Source organism: Numenius arquata, chromosome 3 (assembly GCF_964106895.1).
Source record: "Numenius arquata chromosome 3, bNumArq3.hap1.1, whole genome shotgun sequence".
Lineage (NCBI taxonomy): Eukaryota > Metazoa > Chordata > Aves > Charadriiformes > Scolopacidae > Numenius > Numenius arquata.
This window is the reverse complement of record NC_133578.1, coordinates 62494294-62514695: the sequence shown is the minus strand read 5'-3', so window position 1 is coordinate 62514695 and position 20402 is coordinate 62494294. Positions and strand designations below refer to the sequence as shown.

At 37.8% G+C, this 20402-nt stretch overlaps 1 protein-coding gene across 1 annotated transcript in view; it reads left to right on the top strand.

The window, feature by feature from the left end:
* The window catches only part of EIF3H (eukaryotic translation initiation factor 3 subunit H), a 90522-nt gene extending 70441 nt beyond the window's left edge, over positions 1 to 20081 (top strand). Inside the window, exons 3-8 of the mRNA XM_074145204.1 lie at positions 3137 to 3304; positions 4821 to 4920; positions 6320 to 6469; positions 14866 to 14986; positions 17565 to 17697; positions 19820 to 20081. Of these exons, the coding sequence (XP_074001305.1) occupies positions 3137 to 3304; positions 4821 to 4920; positions 6320 to 6469; positions 14866 to 14986; positions 17565 to 17697; positions 19820 to 19917 (770 nt within the window). The 3' untranslated portion in view covers positions 19918 to 20081. The remainder of the gene's footprint in view (positions 1 to 3136; positions 3305 to 4820; positions 4921 to 6319; positions 6470 to 14865; positions 14987 to 17564; positions 17698 to 19819) is intronic.
* The last annotated feature ends 321 nt before the right edge of the window (positions 20082 to 20402 follow it).

The following is a 20402-nucleotide window of genomic DNA, read 5'->3' as shown; positions in this document are numbered from 1 at the left end:
TTCCTTGCTCACCTCAGTTCTGGGCACTCTCAGACTTCATGGCGCTTTTTAGTGGCACCTTTGTGACGTGGCTTGGGAAGGACGGTGGCTTGAAACAGTGAACTCCTCGTTAGCAGAAGTGCATGACCGTCCCGAGTCCTAGCAGATTGAGAACTGGGTGGAAAGAGAGAGCTCTTTCCTAGTCTGTGCTAAACTTCTAGGTAAAAAGATAATGTTCTGTAGATGGGGCAGAAGATGTAAAGAAACAGTGGTAACGGTATCAACAAAAGCAGCTTGCGGGCTGTTACCCATTTGTGCAAGTTGGCAGCTTGTTGGAGCTATCTAGCTACTAATACATGTTATAAAATATATAAGTTTGGTTAAAAGAGTTTCCATTTCTCCCTGGTGGGGACTGCATCATGTTTTAATTTCTGCAGTTGTTTTCCCAAGGCAGAGATGTTAGCTATTGATGCTTTATTGGTTCTTTGAGATTTTTCCGCTATTGCCTTCATTATCATCTAACTGCTAACAGTCATGAGAGGAGGAATTGCTGACTTGAAATCTGGATGGTTTTCAGTGAGTTCTTTTTCTTTGAGACGATACTGCTTACACTTACGTTCAGTTACACATTGCTGGTTATACCGTGTTTAAGAAAAGAATTTGTCCTGGAACTTGGTTACCAGTTACCTCTCAGACGAGCACTTTTAAGAGCATGATAAACCTTTATTCAAGTTTTCTTAGGGTAATGTTTTCTTAGGGTATTCCCTCTCTTTAACATTACACCTCTTAAGGGAGAAATTGTCTGAATGGGTCAACCACATGATTTCATAGGAATTTATATATAGGTATCTTTTTTCCATCGTTACATGACCACCTCTACTTTGACAGTGCCCTCAATTACAAGAGAATTGCCACTGCAAGGAGCAGTCTAGCTCAGCTATCTAAAAATCCACATTTAACTTCATTCTCAAAAAATGTTTTATCTCTTTCAGCTGCTTTTGAAAATCCCTTTCTAGTTTTTCCTTTTCATGACTTCATTTGGCTAGAAAGGCTCTAACCATAATTTCATGTTTCAGCCTGTTGTAGCACGTCGTGTCAAAAGCAAGTCTCGCTTGCTTTCCAAAGAGATATATCTTTGAAAACCTTATTTTAACCAAAATAGTTTATTGTAGCTACATTTAATAAATGGATCGTATGCTTTTTCAATTCAAAATCATGGTCACAGCAGGAGTCTTTTAGTTTGTTCTGGGGGAGATCTATGTTCTTTATGATTTAATTGTAAAATTTAGAAACCTAACATCTTCCCCCTAAAAAAAACACCCAACAAAACCTTGTAAGTTTAAGGACTGAACTTCCTTGACAAGCTGGATCTTAGCTTTGCTCTTGTGAGAAACGTTGAGATGCCACCTGCTAAAGCATCGGGGCTGCTGTGCGAGGAGTGTGCTTGAAACTGGCCACTGTTTCTGGAACTTGCGCAATGAAAGCGGGATTAAAATTTATTTCTATTTGGCAAGGGGGAAGGTTTTCATACTGACTTTCAGATAGCTGTTTGGGCGGTTCTGCTGGCTCTCCTCAAGGGCACAGTGGCATCTTCAGATTTGCCTGGGCTTAGAGACAGCCCGGGCCTGGTCTCTGCTCGTGCCGGGGGGGCGGTTCCAGACTCTGGCCTGGGTGGTTTTGCTGCGTTAGTTTTGGGGTGTCTGTATTATCATGGTGTCCTGGATGAACCACAAATTGCAAGTCATTTCTATTAAGATATTATGAAATAGAATGCAAGCACCAACATATGCTGATGGAAGAAGTCTGTGAGGGTTGATATAATTGTACATAGATTACTTTAAAAGTACGGTCAGTAAGATATGGCAATTTAATGACAAGGGCCAGCAGACTGCAGAATGTAGTTTGTGCTGTAAGGGTGATAAGTTGGAAAAATATTTGTCCAATGTTGAAAAATGTCTCCTCATATCTTTAAAGAATATGGTTGGATTTTTTTTTCCCTTGAAAGGATATGAAGTGAGGTCTGAAAACGTGGCACATTCTATTCTCTAATTATGTTACTTTATTTTATAATGAATATCATGTTTTCTTCTGTGCAAGGAGAAGCCTTGAAAAAAATTAACAAAAATGAATGCATAGGAGGGGTTTATTTTTTTATCTTTCTAAACTTTTCAGCTACAAACAAAATTTAGGGATTGTGTAGTATTGTTGCATTTGATTTCCCATCAGCTAGCTGTGAGCGTTGCTTCATCTGATAATCACACTGAAATCTGTTTCCTCAAATTTAATTGTCAGGCACAGTGTTTGTCTGTTTAAAAGGTCTGATAAGTGATAAGGTGTGTAGATCTGCTAAATGGGATTATGTTAAACATTCCTGAATAGAATTCTGTTCCATCAAGGCAATCTGTGTGAATGAAGCATTTAGTAGAAACAGAATTTATGTGTTGGTACAATGAAACATTACAGCTGTTGGTGTAAAAAGCCTGACAAAAACCATTTTCTGCTGTCTAAGGTAACTTACTGTATATAGGTACGTGTGTGTGAATTATGTATAATATTATACATACATGTATACTTACACATTAAATACATATAAAAAGAAGAAACTGTTGAAAAATTGAGGATAAATGCAGTCAAAACTATCTGACAGCTGTAGTTGTCCCCCAAACTCTAATACCGAAAATGTAGTTTTATGTTGTGAAAAAGACGTAAATAGTTCATCTTCTGTTTCATAAACTCATTAAATAATTCTCCTTTTGATTCCAAAAGTTATCTAATCCTGGACAGTATTGCAATTTAAAACAGAGTATTTCTTTGTTATAAAATGGTAAAATGTTACTCCTTAATGAAACCCAGTATCAGATATTTTTTTATGAATGAGCAAGCTAATACACACTGTAAATGATGTGTAACAGTTTGTTGATCACTTTAGCAATTAACTGAAAAAAGTCTGCTTACTCAGGCCAGGCTTACTCTCATTCTCTGAGGAAGCTCTGGATTTTAATGAAGACGGTCCAGCAGTGAATAAACAAACCTCTGCGCAGTTGCAAAAATGAAAATAAAATAAAATCACAATTTACTCATTTAACATCAAGCTCTCTCTTGAAATAGTACAGATCGTGTAAGTTTACTTTTTAAACATACTTTTTATTTAATCTAGTTCAATACCAGATGGAAATGATGCGAAGCCTGCGCCACGTAAACATTGATCATCTTCACGTTGGCTGGTACCAGTCCACATACTATGGCTCTTTTGTCACTCGTGCCCTCCTGGACTCCCAGTTCAGTTACCAGCACGCAATTGAGGAGTCTGTAGTTCTCATTTACGGTTAGTATGAGGTTTCCTTTATTATTCTTTTCCCCTCTTAATATTATTACTACTATTTTTGTATTCTGTCTTTTGCCTGTAAGAGTAGCCTGGCAGGCCTTTTCAAGTAAATACCAACCCTGTGTCTACGGCAGCCTCAGCAGCAGCTAAGTCTAGACAGGGTTTCCTTCTTTCTGTTTATTTTTCTTGCTATCAGAGCCCTGATGTGTACGTTTTGGAATGCTGGAGTAGCTGCTTCATTTTTATTCCTTCATCTCCCCTCCCTCGTGGAAGGGGCTGGTGGAACCCGACCAGATGTCTAACAAACCCCGCTTGCTGGCGTGTCTGGCTCTGTACGTGACTGACCAATCATCGCACGAATTGCCAAGGTTTTTTTTATACCTCTGACAGAAGCATACAAAACCTGGACTGTTTCTTAGCACAAAGATTTTTTTCTTTTCTGCCTATTTAATGGTGTTTCCTCAAGCTCTCCAGACCAGATGTTCTGTGCTGTATCAGAACCGTAGGCAATTTAACAGCTTTATAGCCTCCCCCTCCCCAAACACTCACAGTTTGCCATATCTGGCAGACTTGCATATAGTTTCCAGCTGAGAAGTAAATGTAACGTCCTGAGTATCTGTCAGAAAAAATACTAATGAATACGATCAATCTTATGAGCTGCCCCAAAATTGTTTCAGTATGTTAACAATTGGATTACAGTAAAGAACAAGTTGTTAAAGTATACTTATATTGGCTGGAAACATTGCATCATCAGACCTTGATGAATTTTCCACTTGTTTCAGTCTATTTTGGTTTTCATTTTATCACCGATTGCTAAAAGTTTTACTGTGTTAAGTTTCAGACAACATGAATGTTAACACAGCTTTTATTCTCATGTTGGCATGCTTCAGCCGTTATCATGCTGCAAGTGTTAAGCTTCTTTGTCCTAGGAATGTAACAGTTTGTTTAGAAAATTTCCCCCTAAATTCAGTAGAGTATGTCAAGGCAAAACTGATCTTTTTATATACCAGTTACGTTGTTATGCACAAAGCAGCAGGGCAACTTGATCTAAATTAGCTTATTGCTACTCTAAAATTACAGGCTTTTTGTATAAAATGTAGTTTAATGAATATTTTAATTTACTGCATAATGACTGGAGGGGAAAAATCTTTATTTAAATGAGGTACCTCTTACATGAGTTCTGTAGATAGTCCATATGAAAGAAAATAAAAATGTGAATTAGACCTTTAATGGGGAAATAATGTTGTGAGTAGAATAGGTCTAGATCCCCCCATGTTCTCCAAGTTAATTTTATTAATTAGCTTCACCGTATACAGTTGGATGTATTTTGCATTTCAGTGTAGGTTTACTTCTGCTATAGTGTCTTTTCTGTGTTGGTTGTCTTAATTTTTTTTAACACGGCTACTTAGTTATTTTCCTTCTGTTTATGTCATTCAGATATTTAAAAAAAAGGCCAAAAAAAAAAAAAAGCAATCTGGAGTTACTAATAATATACTTCCTCCATTTTTAATTATAGATCCCATTAAAACTGCCCAAGGGTCTTTGTCACTAAAGGCGTATAGGCTGACTCCCAAACTGATGGAAGTTTGCAAAGAAAAAGACTTCTCTCCAGAAGCGTAAGTAACTTAAAAGAATGTTTTCTCATAGGTTTTGCTGGATTATATGAGAGGCAGAAGGGTACATGGCATGATGAAAGACTGTATTTTAAAATCTCATGTAATCGTGTATGCTGGGGAAACTGGATAAATATTGGTAGTGATAGACGTGCACTGATATAGTGGGCTGAGAAGGCGTGAAAGCTTGTCTTTGGGCACCTACATAAGGGCTGAAGTGGTAGAACTTAAACTGAGTTTGGAGATGGTCAGCGGGCTGGCTGTAAGGACCATGGTGAAGATAGCTGGATCTGGGAACAGAGTCAAAAAAATAAAAAAAAGAAATGGAGAAGGGGAAATAGCTGGTCTGTCTTTAAGCTCTTTTTTTCCAAAAGGAAAATTGAACAGGTATTCTGGAATAGCGGTTCTTCTGTATTTATTCCACACAATCTTCTGGAGTAAAGTAGGATAATTACTCTGTTTCAGAAGATTAGCCGCTTGCAATTGATGTAGGCCTTAACTGTCGTCTTTTTCCTCAGACAGCTTGGTGGTCAACAGCAAGAGCACAAGCATTTGTTAAACTTTCTACGTTGAGGAAAAATGGAATCATTTCATTGCCTAGTGTCAAAAAAATGCATTTCCATGATGAACAAATGAATCTGTGCTTAGTCAAAAAAAAAAAAAAAAAAAGGCGGGGGGGGAGGGGGCACTGAAGGCAAAAAGCAAAAGTTTTTTTTCCAAAATCCAATATGCATACAGAGAAGTTAAGGATATGTTTCCTAGAAACTTACAGGTCATGTCTTTATTTCCAGATTTTATGAAAGGTATTACTGTCTACTTTTATAATAAAGCAATAACAATAGTTTTTATATGTATATTGTAAAAAATTACATTGAAATTTTATATTTTAATATCCACCATGGAATTTAATTATTCCAAAACACATACTATTTTGTCAATCTAATTTCTGGGCAGTAAAAATTGTAATTATTCAGCTATTGGGGAAATTATTTTTCATTGTAATAGTTATGATTTTAAGGGTATTTCAGTGTCACCTGGTAACTAACTGTTCACTTCTATTTAAGAAACCCTGAAATCAGTAAAATATTTTGGAAGGGGCAGAGTTAATCCTGTCAGTACAGTCTTTTGCTGAAGGCTTTTTCATGTAAGTAATGTATTAGCAAGCAAAGCGGCTGCTTGACTTCTGAGAGTTTTTCCTAGAGCAGCTTTTCCTAGTCTTTGTAAAAGTGAGGTTTTGCCATGCAAATGCTCTCTTACCAAAACTTGACTCTTGTTTGATTGTGGAACTATGAAAATCAAGAGTTTTTACAAAAATGCCAATTGTTGTTGGAGCAACAATTCAACAAAAAGAACTGGAGAGTTACTGTTTATATTAATAAATTTTTTAAAACTTTTTTTACAGCTTGAAAAAAGCAAATATTGCTTATGAAAACATGTTTGAAGAAGTGCCCATTGTAATTAAGAATTCATACCTGATCAATGTGATGTTGTGGGAACTGGAAAAGAAATCCGGAGTAGCCGATAGACATGAATTGCTCAGTCTGGCTAGCAGGTAAGTACTTGTTACAATAATGGATGTATTTTTATTCGCTTTCCCAAACCACAGTTTAACACCTTGGGTGAAATCCCAGTCTCATTACAGTCCATGGAAGCTTTGCCTTGACTTTTAACGGGGTTAAGACTTTACCCTTCATGTTCTTTTGCTGAAGGAAAAACTGCATGGTAAAACTCTAGCATTATTTCAAGGACTAAATTCAGTCTGTGATCCGCATATACCTCTACTGCTTGAACTGTCTAATCTTTTCAGTAGTGTAGATTTCTTCAAGAAAATACTGGGATTCAGAAAATTCAGGCAAATAGATCTGGAAATAAAAATTGGTTTTGTTAAATAATCCTTAAGTAACTCTATAAATTATTTTAATAAAGAGTAAATCACATTTGTTCTACTTTGGCAGCTGAATGCATTTGAAAATAAAATGCAATAATAAAACCTCTATCAGAGAAACTGGCAAAAATGCTCAGACTGATTGTCATGACAGCCAGCATTTATGATGTCAGAAATTGTTCAAGAGTTTCTAGAATGATCTTCTCATAACTTTATCTAAGAATAACTTTTTGTTCTTGTAGTACTTTGCCCTGAAAATACATTTATGATAACAAAGTAGGCATGATCTCTAGCAGTATGATCAGAATTTTGGTGATGCTTACATCATATGCAGCAAAGTACAGTTAATTGGATTGTTATTGGGATGACCAATATAACCAGATGCACAAAATGATGCAGTATCTTGTTGCATGTAGAAACTGGGACATATTTACTAATAGATTTTTGGGGTGTAACACTTCCTTTTTACCTCAAGCTATTGTCTGCCAAGATTCTGATCCTTTCTGATTCTGACAACCAAGTTAGCTGAACACTAGTGGCCTCTTTTCTCTTCCTCCTTCCCACCCCCCCCATCACGTAAGGCTTGTGTTAATGGATCCATATGGCTAGCGGTCCGTATGTTGCCTGAGCAGAAATTTTCCACTTTATTTTCTTGAGCTTATGAGGGTGTATTGAGGGATCTGATAGCTTTTAGAGAAGTTGGTCAAGAGAGAACAGGTAAGTGTTGAACTCTGCCAGGGAATTTGTAAATGTTGCAAGAGATACTTAGTCAATAATTTCATGCAGTAAAGTTATAACTTTGCACCTTGGAATTAACGAAGTGAAGAATTTTTGCTGAGATGTTCAGCCTGATTGACTTTGCAGGCTTTCTGTCTGGCTCTTTCCTTGGTCAAAGATCACAAAGCTTTTACCATCTGAGGAAAGAGTGGGGACTGGATGTAGATGATGACAGTGATTCTTCATGAGCTCTACCACTTCACTGTGAAAAAGAGGATTGTGTGAGAATACAGCAGGTTTTCAGGGAAACTGACAGTGTTGCTTTGATGGCTTCTATGCCAGGGTTTGCTCCTGTGCAAAGGGTTGGGATTACCCATCACCTAGCACGGTGCTATCCTAGAATTCTGGAAATGGAAATTAATTTGAACAGATCACAAATCACAGTAGAAGTTTTTCATCGGCTTTACATCTAACGTAGTAACTGTTCCATACCATTGCCCCGACTTAAGATAAAAGATAAGAACTGTACAAATTAATTTTCTTTCTGGAATGATGGTGTTAATAGCCTGGTACAAGACAGGCTTTTGTGTTGGTCCTTGTGTCAGTAAATGAGACTGATCAAGAAAAAAATGAGGCCAAAAGAAAAAGGAAACTCCATCATTTGTGTTTAGGAATCCTTCACAACAGGAAATAAGGGAGAACTTTTTTTTAGAGAATCAAGGGTTCTTTTCAGTGGATGTTTTCTTGGAGTAGTCCAGCTGTTCTTGATGATGGCACAGATGGGACTGGATTTTTTGATAAACCTGGTTAAAGGTACCTTTTCAATTAAGTGTGTTTCTTTGAACTTACACAGTTACTATCCTAAATACTGTCAGCAATTTCTTGAGCTTTTTGATGTCTAAAATTTCCCACTAATGGGGAATTAATTCAACAGATTCATCAGTTTTCAGAGGTATTTCTGAGTTATGTCTCTTGACCTGACTTTTCTGGCAGCATTCTTCTGGCTCACCTGGTCTATTTGAGGAACTTGAGATGTTTAGTTTGGTTTGAAGGAGAGTAAAGTTTTGGAAATTACCCCAGTTTGGTTTATTCTGGAGGTTTTTGTATGTGTCTTCTTTAATATTTGATAGCTGCTTTTGGTTACATTCAGTGATATCTTACATTGGTATAATTCATCTAGCAAATTAAAATGCTTTAATGCTCATTTATTCAAGGTAGGGTGACTTATACTGCCTGCTGAAATATTTAACTAGTTTTTACTTGAATGCAGGTACGAAGATTTCTTTGTCAAAGAATATATTGCCTGAAGTAGGGGAGTTCAAACCCCAACTATTCTGGAATGTTATTTTCACTTTACATTTCCTTATTTTTGTATGTGAATACTTGTGGCTAAAACACTTCAGATACCGACTTTTAATTTTGGTGCATGTCCTCCTCACTTAATTTGCTTCTCGTAGAATTAGTTGGCAGTAACTTTAAGGATACTTTTTGGGGGGTAGGTGCAAGGGTGGTGTTGGTTCAGATTTTTGGATTTTATTTGGGTTCTTTAGGAGCATCCCTGAACCTTTTTTAATCTTCTGAAGCAATGGTTTTGGCAATGAAATTATTTACCCATAATTCTTCTCCTCTGGAGAGTTTGTTTCATCAAGATTCTCACATGTTCAGCCACCCACCTTGTCTGAGTTTGAAGCTGTACCTATTTGAGGTACTTTGTCTGCACCTTAATATCTTTCTCCTTTTGAAGTACATTTGTGATAATTGTATAAAGTAGTTTACTTTTTTGGGCATAAATTTGTGTTTCTCTTGTGAAATCTGAATTAACTGGAATTTTCTAGGGAAAGAAGTTGAAGGCAGAATAGCACAAGGCTAGCAAGTAATAGCAAGTAAAGGCCTTTTACTCAGACTGTTATCCTCCTGCTACCCTTAAGGACCAAAATGTCTTGAAGACCTTGGAGTACTGCCAGTCTTTTGATAGAGACTCAAGAATTAAAATCCTGTCAGATAATGTTCCAGATCTTCAGAGAAATAATTACAACCAACTTTCCCATTCTCATCCATCTCTTCCCTATTCTATTGATGATCTAGTTTAAATTAAAAAAAGCTTTTTTGTGGTCTAGCTTCATAATAGGGTTGTTCTATAATATCTCAATTTGTCTCAAGCAATTTTTCTAATAGTGTGCGTCAGTAGAAGCAAACATGTGCTGAACATTTACTGCAGTAACATCTACTTGGCAGATATATTTTTCAACATCAGATGCAGTATTTTTGCAAAAGTGACATAAGGAGAGTTACTTTGGCTTTCGAAAACAATATTAACCTTTATACATTGTACTGCTTCTTCAGAAATCTCAATGTGCTTAACGGATTATTAAGATAATTATGAAAATCTCTAATTTGCAGATGGGGGAAGCTGACACAGAGAGGGTAAATGTGTTGCCCAAAGGCACACATCAAAGTCGGAGTAGAAAAGGGAATGGAGCTCGAGACTCCTGACTTACATATCTCATTCAAACAAAATCCTCTTAAAAAGAGCACAGGTTGAACTCGGGCTGAAATGCTGAGATGTAAACAAGTTCTGCTAAGCGGTGGGAACGTTCCTTAGAAATATTTAATCAAAAAGATGTGCTTTGCCCAGCAGTACCTCTCTAATCCACCCAAAGCTGTTCCCACCAGGAGGAGAAACGCTGCACAAGGTGGCACCTTTCCCAAAAACCAGTGACTCTGAGAGGGGCCTCAGTAGAGCTGACGGAAAGTGGAAAAAACGAGGCAACAGATACAGTGTTTTCTTTCTCTTGCTTTTGCTGCTCCCTTTTCTCATCTTCCTTAGCCAGGGTGCAAGCAAACTGAAATTAAGTGAGGGGATCCATTTATAGTGATCATAGGGAAGTTTAGGGGACCATCTTTTTTTGCACACCTCCAGCTTCAGAATTGTTTACCCAAAAATTCAGTGCCGGGGTACAGCACAGGGAGTCAGATCTCGGAGGCTGGGTGCCCCTGCTCCCTCCTGGGCCAGCACAGGTAGGTGGGCTTATCCAAAAGGGCAAACTGAGGCCCACGAGCTGTGTGTGGAGACAGTTAAAATTAATGAGCAGGACACGGGAAGCTGAGAACGATGTGAATTGTTGCCTCTCCTTGAAGCTTTGGAATCCGACTCGAGACTGCATTTTGGGTATTTCAGACCTTTAGCGAGTGTGCGTCTGGAGTCCTTTCCTGATTAAAGATGCTGAAGTAAATGTGGGCTTCATGTGTAGTTCCCCGTTATGAATCCTACAGAAGCGGAGCCAGTTTGAGGTTCCAACCCCAGCTGCTTGCATCATTCCTCCCCACTGCCCCCATTTCATCTCTACACCCCTCCCACCCTCAAAGATTTTTATTCCCTCATCTGTTTCAGAATATGTCAGTACAAATAGCTTTGTGGAATAGTCTGGTGGATAAAGTCAGGCTCCCACTCTTCCCTTCCAGCCTTTCCCTCAGCCTCCTTAAAAAAAAAAAAGAAGCCCCAACAGAGGGTGGTTTTGCATTTACAGTAGACTGCTTCACTGAAAGGGTTTGAAGTGTGCCCACGCAAACAGCTGAATCCATACAGCTGAGAGTGCTGTAATCCTTGGGCAAAGGGGGAGGGAGAGGCAGGAAGATGCCGATGCTGGAACCTCTTAAACTGGCTTTGCTGGCAACAGCAAACTGCACCTTTGCTCTTCCGAAAATACATCTGCACAGGGAGGCTCTGGTGGTATGAGCAATCCTGTAGGAAGAGGGAGCCTTGCATTGGCGTGTCTTCGTCAGATCCCTAACAGGATGCCCTCATGTAGTGAGTGATCCATGAGTTTAGTTAATGTGTAGTTGTTGCTTTCTGTGTCTGTGGGTGCTACACCATAACACCTCCAAATGTAAGGCTCGCCAGCAGGAAGAACAAGACAGAAAGGACCATGGCAGTCATCTGCAGATTAGGCTACTCTGTTCACAGGTTTCTACTTCTCACCCTCAGAATTATTTGACCTTTATATTTGATAATTGTTAAGCAAGGAATCAGAAGTAATGCGTGTGTCAAGGACTTGATTTCATATCTGCCCTTTTGGGTGAAGGATTATACCCCAGCAAGTATAAGGCTGTTACAGTAAAAGTGCACAGCATGAGAAATTGCTCTGCAGGCTATACTGTCTAGTCTGTTCATTTTCTAAACAGACTTCAACAGTTTCCCTTTGAGAGCTTGTGTGTGTTTGTCCTTTTTGGCATTTTTGATTATGTCATCCAAGCTGCACAGATAAGTCTCAAATGATAAATTTCTGGAAGTTTTACAGGTCACTCACTACAGGTGAGTGATCTTAATAACAATTTCGGTGAAGGACTGCTCTCACATTAGATTATTTCTTCATTAGCTGTGTAAGAATCCACATGACAGATATTTTTTGGAGAAGTGCCATTCTGCTTTTGCCCCTATTATTATCTATATTTCTCCCCAAAAAAGAACACAGTCCCGATTTGTGGACTTGCTGATGCCTAGTATGATAGCAATTCTGCAGCTGAGATTTTCTCCCATGAAGATTCACTGCTATTTGAGGTGTGGTGGTCTCCTGGTGCTACCTTAAGGTGGGGCTATGTCTTTTAGTTCAATTCAAATGTGCGTTCAGATCATCACCACTAGGTGATCTCAGACTTGCCCTGTTTCAGATGAAACTAAACTGAAAATAGGCTTTAGGAGGATAGTACAGTGCTTCAGACACTAATGGTCTTTCAGATCACTGGACGGTGTTAGAACTAGTGATAAGAAACCCCCTGGAAACGCATGTAGCGTGGACATTGGTTTCTCAGCACCAGATGTTTCTCTTTATAGATCTGTTCCTGTTGGTCTACACTACTTGCTAATCTAAATGTAAACTTGCTTTAATTGACTTATTCGCTGAATCAGCTGACTGAAATGCATCCATTGAAAATGCAATTTCTTTATTACCGATGCCCTCAGAACAACAGTGAATGCAAGTGCTGAGCTCCGCGTTGTCTGCATTTGACTGTCACAGAGCCTTGTAGGAAAGTGAGTCTTGATGGGAATGAGAACAGCATTTACGGGCACCACTCCTCCTCCCTCCCCCCTTTTTTTTTTATTAAAATGTTTAATTTTTAATTTTTGTAGTTACATTGACGCATAGGGGGCACTTAGGTACCTAGCAGTGTGATCTTTAAGATCTGCTTTAGGGGAGTGCAAGAAGTAAGGAGGTACCTAAAAGAGCCTTTGGGCTAAGTAAGTGTGTGATGAGTCTTACGGGCTGGAGCAATGCAGTTTAACTTCCTAAATCTCACCAGAATAAACTTCATCTGAATCAAACTTGCATAAACTTTGTATATATAGATTTTAAAAAATTGCTTCTTATCGGTCTTTCTATTTTTTTAAGACATAGAGCGAAAAAAGGTATCAGCCACATGAGAACCAATGAAAAAACTGGTCCTGTATTTGCAGCATACTTATCACTTCATGTCTCAGTTCACATCTGTTTAAGTTATCTGTTTTTAGCTTTTTGTTTCCCTGGCAATGAGAGCAAACACTATATTACCACAACTTCTAACAATAACTCTCTGTTTCTGTATTCTGCTGTACTAAGCTGGTCCCAAAGAGATTCACATAAAATCATTCTTTGTAACTAGCTGTATTTCATGTGGACACTATCTGTAAAATAATTATGTATTCCTGATGTCCACATACTCTACAAGACTATTAATGTGTACCTACACAGGCATTTCTGATAATACCCAGTTCTAACACTAACTCTGTATAATATAAACTCTATAAAAAACTGAAAATATGCACACCCCTAGCCATGGCAATATTCCACAGTTCTAAATATCGTGTGCTTGAAATGTTCAACCAAAAAAACCCCAAGAAGTTTAAAAATAATTATTATAGTGGCGCCTTTCTTGCTTCTGTATAGCTGAAGTCCTCCTCACCATCTGCCCCTGTACACAACTGAGATTTAAAACTCTGGCTTGTAAATAAATTGTAGTCTGAAGTTACTGATACAGCCTTTTATTCAGTGAGCAGGCAGCTCAGCTGGTAAAACAGTTGCCCTAGTAGTCAAAGGTAAGGGTGTCTGTAGCTACATTCTCAGCAGGTATCCTCTAGTGCCTCAGTACGTTCCCAGCTTCTGTCTCCAGCTATGAGTTCTATGGATTTGGGGAATAATTTACACTTAAAAAGGGATGTGCATAGTATTATTTATGTGGCTCCCTTTTCACTTTATGCTTGCCTCCTCCAGTTCGAGATTCCCTGGTCCATGGGCTATAGGATGGTGGGAATGCATCGTAAAAGGCAGAAAGAGTCTCAGATAACGTGTAGAAGCAGTGACTGAATGATATGATTTTTATTTGAAAGAAACTCTCATGAATAGTAGTGGATTTCAGTTGGGGAGGAGAAGGACGGAGTTTAGCTTTTTGAGTCACTGGTCTTGAGCCAAGTAGGCCTGGGCAAGGCTTGGATCAGAGCCAACAAACCAGCTTCTGATCAAAGGGATCAATAGAGAGCAGTAAGTATCCTTCTTTTTCTGCACTACCCTGTAAACACAATTTAGGACGAATACTGTCTCCATGGGCACCAACCTAAAAACTTCCAAAACTTTAACTTGGAAGCTATACCTTGAGTTGAACATTCCTGCAAAATACTGAATCCATTGCTAAAAATGGTTACAATAAAAGTTGTTTAACAGACTGCATTTGTCTGGCCAAGGCAGTAGATCGCATAACTGGAACTGGACGCGCCCAGCCTCGCTGCTTCCATGTTGCCGGTGGTATGGAATGCGGAGCTGGCTGGACTGGACGCCACACTCCCTCTCAACAGCTAAGATCAAGCGATGTCTGCTGAACTTCCAGGCGTGGTTTGATAGACTAGTTAGTGAGATGGAGTTCTGAAGAATACTTAACTATCCCTACAGAGGGATAGTTAAATATTTGTGAAAAAGCTAGTGGTAACTTGAAACCAAACTCTTTGAACACATCCCCTGGAACATTGTTCGGGGTTGCATATCACAAAAGTATGAGACATTTTCTTTTAAAGGTTTGACCTGCATCTGTAACATCAGTAAAATCACACAAGTCATTGCTTTTTTCATAACTAGGAGGTTCCCTGCAAAGACCAAAACACTTAAATATGGTATTTGCAATGAGGCAAAGATGCTGGGGGAGGAGATGCCATGTAAAGTGTCATCCAATAAATATATGAACAAAGATAACCAGGACCTTAAAAGTTTACAAACTGTGCCGTTAGTGCAGAAATGCTGGTCGAGTGACTTGGAATGAATTTTAAATTTTAAATAATTTTTTCAAATAAATTTAATCTTTCATGAATGTTTCCTGTATTTCAGTAATCACCTAGGGAAGAGTCTGCAGCTGCTGATGGACAGGGTGGATGAAATGAGCCAAGACATAGTTAAATACAATACCTACCTGAGGAACGTAAGCAAACAGCAGCAACAAAAACACCAGGTTGGTAACATGGAAAACCTTAATGAGAGGATTTCTTTTCCACAAAATAAGGTTTGGGTGGTGTTATCTAAGAGAGATGAATTCGGATCTAAGCAAGGTAAAATTCTTACAGAAAAGTATACGTTAATTCTCCACTGACCAGTACATTTGATAAATCTACTTATCAAATGGATTCACTTCTGCTGACATGTAGTGTGGATTGGTCTTTCTTTGCTATTTTACATGTTTGTTAGTGATTTATGATAAACAAAAGTCATTGGTTAATATGCTGAGGACACAGGGGTTAGAGGCTTAATAAATGAAATGGAAGAGCTGAAACTAAAAGTGAATTGTTCCAAAACAAACTGTTTTAATGTGAACACATGTAGTCATGCATCTAGAAACGAAGGAACATAGTCCATATTTGAAAGACAGCAGATTGTTCTCCGATCAGAAATGACATTTTAGTCACGTTTTGTATCAGTAGATAATAATACTGATCGCGTAATGCTGACTTACAATTCCTGATGCCAAAGGGCCTCTTTAAAATCCAAAATAGTCTGATTAGAGAAATATGAGTACAGAGACTGGCTCTAGGCAGCCGTGCTTGAGCAGAGGGGTATTGGGCAAGGTGACCTCCAGAGGTCCCTTCCAACCTCAACTGTTCTGTGATTTGGAGACAGTATTACTTTATTTGCTGTTGCTGCATTTGATAAAGCAGTACTGTGTCTAATTATAGAAGAATGCTGGTAAATTGGAAGAAAGCACTATGAGAATGATTTAAAAGCCTGCAAAGCAGATCTTGGTGAACGCAATTCACTTCTCGTGATAAATTAAGTTAACGAGTGACTTGCTTATTCAAGAAGTACCTGCAGAAAAATAAATTTGACCTCTTTAATCTAGCAGACAAATATGACGAGATTCAATATCGGCCAACTGAAAATGGGCCAGGCCACTTTAAAGATAAAATATTACAGGTGTTGCTACACAAAGTAGCTAATTATTAAAAAGAGCACCTGTGGTTCATGTGAAATGCTTCATCACTGAATATTTTAAAATCAAAATTGGCTTTTTTCACTTCAGTAAAGTGTAACTTGAACCGGGAATACTGTAGGGAAGCAGCACATCATCAGTGGTCTCTCCTGGCTTTGTAATTCCTGAGGGCATAGAAGCTTCACGCATGTTATCTTCAGAAAATTTATTTTCCTTTGCTGCCTAATTTGAATAGAAAGATGGCATCTACTTCAAAGGTTTTTGTTAATAACAAGGGGATCTATTTATTTTGAAAACCAGAGCAAAGTAGGTTCCATGGTGTCTCACTTCATTTCTTTACTAACTATAGCTGCTTTAGTAGTGGCACATTGCAGCATAGTTAGTGGTCTTAACTTCATTTTTAAAATGGAGCAATTGTGATTAAGAGCAAGCCGTTTCAATAGAGAATAATAGGCAGACTGCTGAGAAGTGAACGGGATAATGCAAAGAAAGAAGAAACTACATGCAATTCACATACAAATATGGGCATTTAAGATTTTATTTTTAACATTGACCAAAAACATGTATTTGTCACTACTACTGGAAAAAAAATTACTTCATTTGAGTATGCCACCAAGTATGAACTGTTTTCAGACTCTTATGCACAGATACATTGAAGTAAGAGAGAGAAAACACCCCATACGCTTTGGCCTGTTTATTTTAAAGATTTTTTTTGTGTTGAATATGAGGGCTTTGATAGACAAACCTTACAACTAATTCCTGGATGTGACGTACAGTACGAAGTCTCATATATGTGTTTTTGACTGTATGTACTTGTGCAAGAACAAACGTTTATCCAGTAGATGAAGAAATGGTCTGCCTTAATTTCTATAAAGTTTGAGTAATCTACATGGCAAAGGGAAGCACTAAAAACAAATTGGTTTTTTTTTTTTTTTTTAAATAGCAGAGTAATTTCTACAAACTGCTACTGTAGTATATCTTCTGGTAACCCACAAAGAAAGGGCATCAAAGTGGCAGAATATGTAAATAACTGGAAAAATGAACCATTATGCTTTGTTTCAGCCACCACTTTGTTTTCAGTTTAGAGTTAATATTTTTTGTCTTAAAATACCTTATTTAATCAAGTTCACTTCCCCTTTCACATTAATATTGTTTTGACCTTTAACTTGCATAAAACTATTTCTGGTTTGTATAACTATTTGAGGTAAAGGCTTCTCATACCTACATGTTCTGACCTTGTTTTCCTTTTTTGTGGGGGAAAATGGAGGCCTTTATCTACTGTGCTGTATTCTTTCCATCAGATACAATATTTATGAAAAAATTTAAAAAATTAACACTACCTCAGTGCAACATAATTTTCCAGTGCCTCGCTTATTTAAGGTGCCAACCTGGGGGGGGAAATGCTTGTTACCAGTGAATTACAATGAACTATTAATTGCATTTGGGTTATCTGAAATAAGCTGAATTCCTTTGAATAAGTATAATCTTACACTTCCCTATATTATATAAAACATACTTCCTGGTTGGGTAGAGAGCATCTGAGAAGAAAAACTTTTCACTGCTTTGGAAGTCCTGTTCCATTCTGTTTCTGTTGCTTTATTTTCAGTACCAGCAGAGACGTCAGCAAGAAAATATGCAGCGTCAAAGCCGAGGAGAAGCCCCTCTTCCTGAGGAGGACATCAATAAACTTTTTAAGCCACCACAGCCGCCTCCAAGAATGGATTCACTCCTTATTGCAGGTGATGTTCTAGCAGCCTTCTCAACTGTTTTTCATATATAAGTGTTAGCTTGGGAAAAAGTGCTGTTGTTACCTTAGGAAGTTATCTTTATTTTTCATTACCTTTGCCATTATGGTGTTGGCATTGGTAGTATTCTAAATACTGTCCTTCATTTGGTCAAAGCCAGTGGTTTCAGCCTGTGATCTGCAGCCCTAGTGTCTGAAGTATTTAAAAAAAAAAAAAAAGTAGCTAAGAAAAACAACATTATTGCTAGTAGGCAGTCCATGCCTCTGTTAGAAGTTAAGCTTCTACACATAGAAGATTTTTAAACCATCTAGATAAGTAACAGAGGCATGTTACCCATACAGATATAAACTTAGTTTTTTGAAAGCAAGACTCTGTGTTTAACCAGAATGGCCACATAAAGTTTTAAACTTTATGTATAGAGACTTTATTTCTTATTTTGCCGTGGTACTTACCTCCTGCTTTTGACCATCTGTGCCCCCCGGGTTGATGGGAAAGGGCAGAAGCAGCAGCCAGAGTCTTTCCTGGCTCCAATCTGAGAGGGTGAAATGGGATTTTAAAGGAGATCTGGAGAAGTACCCCTCGGAACAGCCTTCTGCACAAATGGGTGTAGTGACTACTGCAGGCAATAAGCTGCTCCCTGCACTCATACCCCAGCTCTTCCCCCAACTGATTTTTCATCAGTGGAAGGATAAAAATGCCTGGGACCTCACAATGGCATCAGAGAGCAGAAAACCTAGGTGCCCTGCTAAGTAATCTAGATTTGGAAAAAGTCACAAGAAAGCGAATTGTTTAACTACAGCAGGCATTTGGGATCAGTTAGCTATCGCCTTGTTTTGTGCTGAGAGAAAATTCAACCAAAATCCTGGTAATTTAATATACAGAAAAGAGTGCTTTGAAATTAAAAAAAAAAAGAGGGGGGAATTTGAACCAGCACTCTTAAATTTTGAAGTGACCAAGAGATTATTATTTTAATATTAATATTGTGCTCCTTTTCGAAGAAATAGTGTTCTTGATTTACTATTCCTTCCGGAGTCTTTCAAAAAAACTGTTGTTTTGGTAGTTTTCACCAGTTAATGAATCCTAGCGGCATTAACGTATTTAAACATTCAGCTTTAGCATAGCTTAAAAATGCAACAGAAGTGTGTGTGTGTGTGTGTGTGTACACGTGTGCTTTATGAAAGTGATAGCTTAGGATGAAACATCTCTTTTAAGAGGATGAATTGAAAACTATTATACTTAAAGGAAAAAAGCAGTTTTCAGCTAAAGCACTCTCTCCGTTTGGTCTTTTACCATAGTCAGGGGAAGAATTGAAAGCATCCACTTCAACTTAGATGAAGTAAAGTTTGTGGATGAAGAATAAAATTTAGCTCTTTTGTCTCAGAGTCATTAAAAAACTTTTCAAATAGAGCATTAAATTTAGAGTTTATTGGCTTCTAAACAGTCTTAATTTTGATTAAACTGGCTTCATGTTTTGCTATTCCTAGCTAACAAGGGAAATAACTTGAGCAGTACGTGTATAAAAATGTTTTGATGGGCACGTTTGATTTGTAAAGCACTGACAAGTCTTCATACCCTGATGATTTTTGAAATAGCTAATAAAGTGAAGTATTAGGTAGAAAAAAAAGGGTAGCAAAATGTCAAACAGGAGTACCACAATTTTCAATCTGCTACTAAAAAATCTTTGTTGCAAATATTTTAATAGGAACGGCAGATGCGTAAGAGCAGAACTCAAATTCAGTCTTGAAGTATTTTTAGAGCAACTAAATTGAACGATTAATGTGATTAAGCTTCCAGTACAGCAGCAAGAATTGTTTATTCTTTTTATTGTCATATGTCTTTTCAGAAATAGTATGTAATAGAACTGTAGGAAAATTAAAGGGTTTTTGAACATACCAGTTTACTGTTTCTGCTAATTTAGTTTCTTCTTCTTCCAAAACCAATTTGGGAATACTGAAAATGTAAAATTCCTGAGTATAGAGTAGTTGAGCTGTTTTGGTTGCTTCTCTGTGTAAATCCTGAATGATTCATGCACGTTTGGCTTTTAAGAAATTATGTTCTAGGATGTCTTTCTGAATTTCAAAACTGACAGTGGTTTTCTCTTCTTTCCTATTGACAGGTCAAATTAATACCTACTGCCAGAATATTAAGGAGTTCAATGCACAGAACCTGGGCAAGCTTTTCATGGCTCAGGCTCTCCAAGATTACAACAACTGAAGAAACTTTGCTGTAGCCCTCAACAGGAAAAGTTATTTACAGTTTTAGGCTGTTCATGATCCTCTTGAAAATTTAGTATATTGGGAAAAGAGTCATGTAAAACAGAGTCACCTTGGTTTGTGTGGAATTCTCCTGTAAGAAAAATAAAGGCAAATTTTAACGATATTTTAGTATTTCCTTATTTGTTGGCCGTGTTGGACTGGAATTTTCTGTGGTCACTCAGGTTTTCTAAATGTTTGGCAGTTATTCGTATTTAGTCATGGCAAATAATACAGATTTTATTTAGCTTGGAATCGGAAATAAAAGCAAATTAATTCAAATGCTCGGTATAGCTGACTTCACAGAAGAAATTTAAGATTTCCTAGTTTTGGTTGAGAACTTACAACCATAACGTGCTAGTCACTTGGAGCAGTTGCTTATTTTTATTTTAATCTGTTTGAACAGTCTGGTGTGATGGACCTTCCCTATCACAAATATTTCATAGG